General features: G+C 34.6%; 1 protein-coding gene across 1 annotated transcript; it reads right to left on the reverse strand.

Moving 5' to 3' along the window:
• Positions 1–1353: 1353 nt before the first annotated feature.
• LOC132114145 (transcription factor HES-2-like) lies at positions 1354–3753 on the reverse strand. Its single transcript, XM_059522265.1, has 4 exons — positions 3538–3753; positions 2818–2913; positions 2588–2660; positions 1354–2425 (listed from the first exon to the last, which is right to left on the reverse strand). The coding sequence occupies exons 1-4, from the start codon at positions 3598–3600 to the stop codon at positions 1965–1967; spliced, it is 693 nt and encodes a 230-aa protein (XP_059378248.1). The 5' UTR covers positions 3601–3753; the 3' UTR covers positions 1354–1964.
• Positions 3754–10038: the final 6285 nt, after the last annotated feature.

Genomic DNA, 10038 nt, shown 5'->3' on the forward strand with positions numbered 1-10038 from the left:
TAATGAACCTCAAGGTGGATTCTGGGGATCACAAGGCTCACACTAGTTTTCAAAGGCAGAAACCTGATTGAGCTTGGTCACACAGCTAATTCTGTTTAGTAGTTTGTTTGAGAAAAAGGCTTAGCACAGCCATGGCCAAATTTAGTTTGTATGTATTTAAATAACAAGCTTCAAGAGAAAAGACGCAAGTGAGCACAGGCAGACTGAGCAGCCCGAATAAAGGGGCCAGTCAAGGGATAAATGTCGGCCATCACAGACCTGTTTTGTGATGTATGGTGAACTTGAGTGGGTGCAGATTTAACACTTAACTATGAGTTACCAGTCAAAGACGTGTTCAAACACACCTGTGCCCCAATGAACCTCATGTTGAATGAAACAGCTGGAAGTCTGGAAATGTACTCATCTCTATACCCTTCACTTTTCAGGAATGAAAACGAGGCTTGGGAAGATAGACCCTTGGAGGGTAGGTTGCCCTTTTATTATTATTCATTTTTTAATGTTGCATGAGCTGAAATATTGCCTCCTGGTTTTGTTTTACTTTGTACAAAATTCAATACTATGTTTATCCTGGATAAGTTCTATTTCCTTTCAGACTCCAACCTGCTCTAATTCCAAATCTACATGAATTACACTCTTTATCTATTATTAACTAGAATGCTAGACTATGTTTTATAGTAAAATTAGCTTTCAGTGTAGGAGAACACTAAATAATCCATTAGGGGGCAGTCAGTGCCTGCTTTGGGAGCAGTCATCTTGTTTTAGCATGTGAATAGTAACTGTGGTGCTGTGGCTAGTAAATAATGACATCTAGTGGCTGTTTAAAGTAATAGCATCATTTTCTGACCATATGAATCAAACATATATTTTGTTTGCCTTAAAGGAATAGTTCACCCAAAAACACAAATTCGCTGAAATTTACTCACCCCCACCAGGCCATCCAATATGTAGATGAGTTTGTTTCTCCATTGGTTTAGATTTGGAGAAATTTAGCTTTACATTACTTATTGACATATGGATCCTTGATTCTTTGATAAGTTGTTGATCTTGTGCTCTTTTCTCTTTGGTATGCTAAACTATCCATCAAGAAATTGGCAAACCTGAAAAAGTTTTTTCCTATTTTCTGTATTAACACAGTTTATTGAATGTTACGTTCAGGTTCAAATTGTTGGAATTGCTAATGAATACAATAGTATTGGGATGTACAAAATGTTGAATTTGAGTAAATTAATTTAGAAGTGCCTGTGATGCGGTTTGAAAAAAAAATCTAAGTTCTAACAAATGTTGCTTGTCAGTGGAATAAAGAGCCAATTCTTATATATGACAGATTAAATTCAAAGTTAAAAGACAAACTGATCAGTGTAATTTTCTTTTTTTTATTCACCTTTATTACAAAAGTTTTGAAAATACAAAATCAATACACAGTTCTGATTTTTCATAAAGAAAATCAGTTTTAACTGCTTCAATATGAGGTACTAGTCAGACTCCTTTGTTCTTGTAATATACAAGGATGGAGTATATTCTTCACAAATGATCTTCTCAGTTCTACCCTTTCTAAATCACCATTAGTGATTTGCATATAGGATAGAGAAACATGCATAAAATCCCCTAAAACCCACAGTACATCATGTCTAAAACCCATCTAGTAAAAAAAGAGAGAAAAAGCAAAGTAAGTTATTATAAGCTTTCCCTACAAGTGGTCAAGAAAGCAATACTAGTCAACAAGGGCAGCTTTGGTGTCATTTGTGATCATATCCTCAAAACATAAACATAGCACAATTTGCTTCCAAGCATGCAGTACAGTGCTTTAAATGATACCACACAACCCCATGGGACTTTGTAACTGGATATGATGCACCCCTTTGAGTGGAAAGCACATAACCTCTCAAGAGAGCGAATGTAATGGAAACTATTAGGTGAAAGAGGGCAGGCCAAAGGAGGTCAAATGGGGGCTGGGCTGCATTCATTCACCAGGGTCTCCACATTGAGGGATCAGCTCCTGGAAAGAAAGGGTGGAGGGGCGATCGTGCTGGAGTCTGAAGGGAAGGAGACCTGGGGGGAGAGGACTGTTCGCGTGGTCTCTCTCTATTCGGTGGGACTCTGGGAGAGTGAGTGGGGCTGGAGGGTGGGGAAGGAATTGGAGGGGTGTGCAGGTGGAAAGGACGGGGATGTAAGGAGGCCAGGTTTAGAGGGGATTGGGTAGGGGATAGAGGAAGAGGGCTAGGTGTGACAACAGAACTCGTGCCGCCGGCCTCAGTGCTGATATGGGGAAGAGATTTCAGCAAGTGGTTTAGCAGACGAGCACCCAGAGTCTTGTCCATCCCAGGGCAACTCAGGAGCAGGTTGTGCACCTCATGCATGCATTGAATATAACCGCTACTGTATCTTTGTCGAGACTCAAACCCAGTGCCGGGACTGATGCTACCGCCTGGAAATAAAATATAATTTAACCATGGGAGTGATTTGACCTCATGTAAACAATCATGAAATTACCTTTAAAGACCAGTAGGGTTTGTTTGTATGTTTGAAATAATACTAACCTCAAATACGTGTGAAAAAAAGGTAAGATATGATTTTAGGATAGTCTAACCTGAACCTCTCTGAAGATTCTCCATGTGCTGAACTGTTATCTCAAGAACATCTGCCTTCTCCAATTTAGATTGCTGAGGAAAAGGTGAGAAAAAAAATGTTATATACAACTACTTTTTTAATTATTATTTATTTTAATACAAAATAATAAAATAAGTCAAATAAATTAGTTAAATTATATATATATATATATAATTATTATTAAAATTATTGCTTATCTGGGTCACTTACATCCAAATTGTAGGCATCCACCATAATACCCTTTAGCTGCTCAAGGCTTGAGTTTATCCTCTCTCTGCGTTTCTTCTCTATCAAGGGTTTCCGCAGCTAAAATGATAAACAAGACAGTTTTAGGGTGTATGAAATATTCATTAGACATCCTCAACCGATTCATTCAGCACAAATTTGACAACACATGTGCCAGTTCTGTAAGGTGAATGTCTGAAGTGTGAAATATTAATTGGACATCCCAAATTATTATTTGCATGTCAGTATGTTAACATAACTAGGCATATAGTTGAGATTTGAGCACTGAATGAGGGAAAAAAAAACATGCTATTTAAAATTTATTTTCACTCATAAGGTACCCAACTTATAAAAATCTAAAACTAAGATACTATATACACTGTGGAAACAATATTGAGATTAGCAAAACAGATACATTGTTTTATTAAACAGAGCTATATATATTTTTACATTTAGCTTATATATATATATATATATATATATATATATATATATATATATAGTCAATAAAAGTTACTCACACAAATAGCAGTATGGAACAAGTTCGTAGAGATTTTAAAGTTGCTCTGTACGATTTACTAAAATCTTCTCCATTTCATCCTACGTTCTTATAGCTATTTGTATCGCTTTCTATATGTATCCCGCTTTGAAATAGTTAATAGTTGTATACATGAAAACAACACAAAATTACGATAATGTCACTACCTTTCGCTCTTCTTTTGCGTTGAAATTCTTTTCCGGACCATTGCCGATATTAGAGGCCGTCATTTTTCTGCCGATCTGGGGTTTTTTAGAAACCTTTCGCTTTCCCACGACTATTTACGAAACTAGAGTTTGCAGTGGGGTAAAGACTTGATAAATCTTGAAACTAAACAGGGTCACTTAACCTCGTTTAACAAGTAGCTACTCACGCTCCCCACCAAAACTCCACCCACCGAAATTACCATGACAATACATGGGTGCTTTTTACTGCACAATTTCCCACAGTCTCGGATTTGGCTTATTAAATATCACGAATCCCACGTTCCACGCATAGTGCTGGTGCACTGAGATGAAGCAAGAGTTCAAAAGTTTGTTCAGAAGTGATTCAGTCAGTAAGTTAAACAGAATTGACTCAGTTGAAAAATTAAAGTGGCTCTCACTTTAGCGACTACTAACACCAAAGTAAAATGTGCTTTCTCCACGAAAAGGATGCACATCATGATTTCATTGTCCCGGTTAATTCTGTTTTTACATCTGATATAGTGCATAGCCTGTTAGTGCATTAAATGAACTTGGATGCGTTTGAAACATATTTTTTTACTGCTGAATTCCGGGCGCGATGCTTTCATAAGATGCAATCAAAAACAAGAATAAGTATCCGACACTCCAACAAAGACAGAGGATGGTAAAGGCTGGAGGATGGTAGCGATCGACAATAGCAAAGAAATCTTAGTTTTTAGTGTTTTCACAGTAGGAGAACTACTATTATCTCTTAGTTTCCCATCCCTTCCTCCATAACCCGCGACCCTTCCCCTTTACCCCCTTCACTGTTGTTCTTTTCACCTACGGGACGGGCACACTCCACTGAAGCACGCCGAGATCTCTCTTTCTGCTATTGTCCGGCAATAATGACCCTCAGTCAACGGAATAATAGACAGGGTGCCAAATCCCTAATGGCCATCTTAAACTCTTCAGCAACCCAGATAAAAACACATCCATAACATCTCGTTTTCCAAATAATTGCTTATGAAGGAGAGTTGAATGAATAGAATAAGAATAGAATAGCTGTGGTCTTGTGTCTACAGTATCTATTTTTGGATAAATCGAGATTCATTTATAGACAAATAATATGATAGGCTATAAGTACTAAATAGGCTATATGCATATAATGAACAAGAGCCGTTGCAATGAAACCAAAATCATAGGCTATCGTGATTATGATAATGTCTGACAACGAATTGATAATTTACAACGCGTACGAAAGACAAATATGTTCAATTTCCCAAGTGTTTAACCCTTTCATGCATGAATTATGAAAACCTCAGTCAGGATTTTTTTTCCTATGTGTTTTTATTGCTCTTAGGGCATGAAAAACAAGAATTGATTTTTATTTCATTTTTTTTACAAATTTTTCAAAGAGATCTTCAGATGTCCACTTGAGTGGACAGCATGCAGTTGGTTTAAACTGACCAACATAGACAATAGATAAACAGTTTAAACTGATATACTGTATTAAATATAAGACAATAGTCAAACAGATAAAGTATGTGAATTTAACAAACTAATCAATGCAATTATATCAAATAATGTGAAAACTATAAAATATATGCAAAAAATATAAATGCAAAATATTGCAATGGCTTCATACAACTTCATACAAGTTGCACTTCGCGTATCTATGATATCAGAACATGAGGACGTGATTCCATCAGAATTATCTACAGCCTGTCAAGGTACAACTGTGGAAACCACTCAGATGCTCCCTCCAGTGCACCAGAGTATGGAGATTTACCCTTATTAGCTGATAATTATGATTATGTTCAAGATGGACATGCACATTTCTATCATAGCCCTCCTCTGAGAAAACCTAGCTATAAGTTTTTTCAATCTCATCTGAAATGATCAGTGTTGGGGGTAACGCATTACAAGTAACATGCATAACCCATTCAGATTACTTTTTTGATGGTACAAGTAAAGTAATGTGTTACAAGTAACATGCATTACCTAATCAGATTACTTTTTGATCTAACAAGTAATTAACTACAAGTAATGTGCATTACCTAATCAGATTACTTTTTGATCTAACAAGTAATTAACTACAAGTAATGTGCATTACCTAATCAGATTACTTTTTGGTGTAACGAGTAAAGAAACGCATTACAAGTAACATGCATTACGTAATCAGATTACTTTTTGATGTTATGAGTAAAAAACGCATTACAATAACGCACATTACATAATCAGATTACTTTTTGATGTTATGAGAAAGGAAACGCATTACAAGTAACATGCATTATGTACTCAGATTACTTTTTGATGTTATAAGTAAAGAAACGCATTAAAAGTAACATGCATTATAAAATCTGATTACTTTTTGATCTAACAAGTAAAGTAATACATTACAAGTGTCATACATTATGTAATCACATGACATTTTTCGATGTCAATGAAAATTACATTCTAATAATACAAATACATTTATTTAGAAAAAGTCAATGCATATTAAGTTTTTAAGTTTTAAATTTCAAAAACAATATTCACATTATAATTATGAATTGTAGCTAAAATATAGCCATTGCATGCATGACGTCCACTAGTGGACATGTGATTAATCAGAGTTTTCTCTCAATCTAAAATCAAAACTTGGAAAATTTTACTGTGATATGACTCATTAGATATTGCTTTATGCTGCAATATTTTTTTTTACCTACAAGAGTCTCCTAGGATAGAAGGAATGGGTGGATATTCTGGAGCAACTTGGCATGTCTGACTGACCCTTGGCCATCTTGGTTTGGAGGGGGAAAAAACACATCGAAACACAAAGGCTTGCCACTTGGTTGCAATTTATAGGATGATGCACCAGGGTCCAATGAAGAGATTGATGTGCAACTTTGCCATAAAAACCCGTGCAAATTCAAGAAAATGCTTTTTTAATAGCTGTCCACTGTAGTGACCACTATGCGTGAAAGGGTTAAAGTAAAATATTTGATTTAACCTACCACTAGGGGGTGCTCAATTTACAGAAATAATGGAGTGCAAACTCAAGAACTTCTGTGTGTGCTCAGGTAGGCCTTTCTGTCATGTAGGAATAAGGTAGGGGGTTTCACACTGAGTTTTTTTTATATATATATTGACGCGACTCATATATACAACCACTTACATGCATCAAGTAAATCATATATGTGACCCTGGACCACAAAACTAGTCATACAGGTCAATTTATCGAAACTGAGATTTATACATAATGAATAAATAAGCTTTCCATTTATATATGTTTGGGTAGGATTAGGCAATATTTGGCCGTGATAAAACTATTTGAAAATCAAAAATCGCCTTTAAAGTTGTCCAAATGAAGTGCAATGCATTTTACTAATCCAAAAATAGGTTTTGATATATTTACAGTAGAAAATTTACTAAATATCTTCATGGAACATCATGTTTACTTAATGTCCTAATGGTTTTTGGGTAACACTTTAAAATAAGGTTCCTAGTTAGGAAAACTACATTTCCTACATCTTTGTTCATGTTAATTGCAACTATTACTAATACATGATTAACATCTTGTTAACATTAGTTAATGCGCTTTTAACTAACATGAACTAACAATGAACATCTGTATTTTTATTAACTAACGTTAGCGAAGTTCATGTTAGTTTATTTATTAACTAATGTTTTAACTAATGAACCTTATTGTAAAGTGTTACCTTTTTTGGCATTAAAGAAAAATCAATAATTTTGACCCATACAATGTATTTTTGTCTATTGCTATAAATATACCTCAGCGAATTAAGACTGGTTTTGTGGTGCAGGGACACATATAATGTAGCAAGTGGCGTGAATGAGCGACAGCTCGGCCACTGAACGGTGTTGTGTAATATTCGGTTCCCGTGGGTGCAGTTTACTTGAATAGTCTTTAGTTCCTCTGTTGTGGGCGTGTCCTTGAAACAACTGAAAATGTACGCTGCTCAAATCGCTGCTTGTTTAATGGATTATTTTGAATAGGTAATGAATTGTTAGGCATTAAAGCATTAATTGCAACAGTGTCAAAATAATGCAGTATGTGTAATATGTTAAATCGTCTGTAAGCTGTTTTGCTTTGGTTGATTACAGATACACAGCGAAACAATGAGCGAATAACCTGCTAACCTTGGGTAATATAGTTTATTTTTATTTATTTTTTTATGTGTTTAGCTTTGTATAGGCTACATTTAATTTGTAGGGCATTAGTTGTTGTTTGAGTAGTTTGATTAGCCTATAGTTCGGTTTTTGGTGACTAATACCACGAGTTCACAACAATGCGTGAAACTAATATCTGTCGTCTAATAAATATAAGCGTGTCGCCTAATAAATATAGCTATAAGCTAGCTATCCTGTGTCATTTATAAAAATTTTATTTGTTTGTGTTTCTCTTACCTAAATAAGCTACATACATAGCGAGAAAAATGTTTCGTGCGATTAAAATTTTAATACCGTAATCATTATAATTCGTAAGTGATTATATAATACAGTGCATAAACCTTAAAGGATTGATCTGATGCAGCAGCTACTCCACGAATATTATTTTGACATTTGGATAAGCAATCATGTCTCATCATCACCAATGTTATAATGTAATAATACACTTACTTACTTATGCTTTGCTTTATTCCACATACTTTCGCACCATTTTCCTTGTCTTTTTAATTTGAGTTATATTCATAAAGCAATAACTTCTGCACTTGTCATAGTGACATTTAATGAATGTAGCTTATACTTATGTGATACAATATAACTGTTGAGTATAATTTTAAACAGTAAAAATAAAACACTTACTAAAAAGATAACATGTTTGAGAATGACTCCGGATGCTGACATCATTCTTATTAGGCCACAGATACAATTTTAGTGGTTTGTTTCAGTTTGCACAGACTGTACTAGTCTCCAATGACAACTAGGTATATAGGCTACTCAAATCAAACTACTAAAAATAAAGCCCCACAATATATATATATATAAAGCTAAACACACTAAAGGGTAAAAACTAGATAGGTTATAAGCTTATTGATTGTTTTTCTGTGTGCCTGCAATCAATCAAGCAAAATGTTACACACAGTTTATCATATTACACAAACTATGCATTGTTTTGGCACTGTTGCTGTAAATGCTAATTAATGTAACATTGACACTTCATTACCTGTTCAAAAGAATACATTAATCAAGTAGCGATTTGAGGAGCATGCACTGATATTTTCAGTTCCATTCATTTGCATGTTGTTTCGAGGACAAGTCCACAACAGAGGAACTAATGACTATTCACATAAACTCCACCCACGGGAACAGTTTTTTCAGAGGAAACAAATATCACACAACACCAATCTCGAGTCCCATTTCAGATCACTGTGCTTCTGAAATTAGCCAGTGTGCTTTAGCCTTCATGAACACCTGTCTTGACACGTTTTGTGCAGTCCTTTGTTATGATTATCTCTGTCATGTCAGTCAGTTGCATTTTCGAGATATATGTGGATATCACTCCCAAAAATTTTCAGGTTGTAGGCCAAGTTTTATTTTTTAATTCAGAATAGATCACATGTATCCAAGAAAACGCAGAAAGAGTGCTCCATTTATGATATCATTATCGCTATCCCAGAAAATTCCATTATAAAATAATGTCTTATTTACAACTACACTTACATTACTCATAACAAAACAAAACTCCTACGTTTTGTAAGGTTGGTGAATTCTGACTAAACGAAATTGGTCTAATTGGTCATACTTTCCTTTTGTTGTTTTTTTTTATTTACAGGGGCCTGGGTTGACAACTTTAGAGTTTAACCTTGAGTTTTCACACAGCAGGTTGGTTGGGGGTTATTTATTTATTTATTATATTTTATATATTTTTTTCACAAAAATCTAAAACACCTGTCAGCAGAGCTTTGTCAGACATCTGGACCTAAGATACATAGTAGTTAACGTCATGATGTATTTATTATAACATTTTGTCAAATAATGGTTGCAATGCTGGAAAACTATTCACTTTTTACCACAACAAGAATATCAATGTACAGTGAAAGAATTGCAAGATTTTACTAGTCAATACATTTATAAATAATTGCAACCACATTAAAAAACCTTTTTTTTTAACATGAAAATTCAAATATTTTTCTATTAGTCTGCATTGCATCTATTTTGAGAAAGTATTTTTCTCCCAATCGAAAATTTTACTTTGCTGCTTGTATATGGTCATTAGCAACATGGAAAACAAAACTTTTATTCAAATGTTGAATAGATTATATCTAACCTAGAAAGTGCGCAAATACCCCTTACTATATAATGACTAATAATGTGTCACTTATCAGTTCATCGCATTGTCACAAAGTTCCTTTATAATCAATTAACCTTTTTATTACATTGTGTTACAGTGAGAGAATTCACCAGCATGCAGGAAAATAATGCAGCATTTAGAGGTGATTGAACACAAAGGCCAATCACAGGTGTTCAAGAAATCAAGTATGTCTGGGATTGGCT

The sequence above is a fragment of the Carassius carassius genome, chromosome 3 (genome assembly GCF_963082965.1).
Source record: "Carassius carassius chromosome 3, fCarCar2.1, whole genome shotgun sequence".
Taxonomy (NCBI): domain Eukaryota; kingdom Metazoa; phylum Chordata; class Actinopteri; order Cypriniformes; family Cyprinidae; genus Carassius; species Carassius carassius.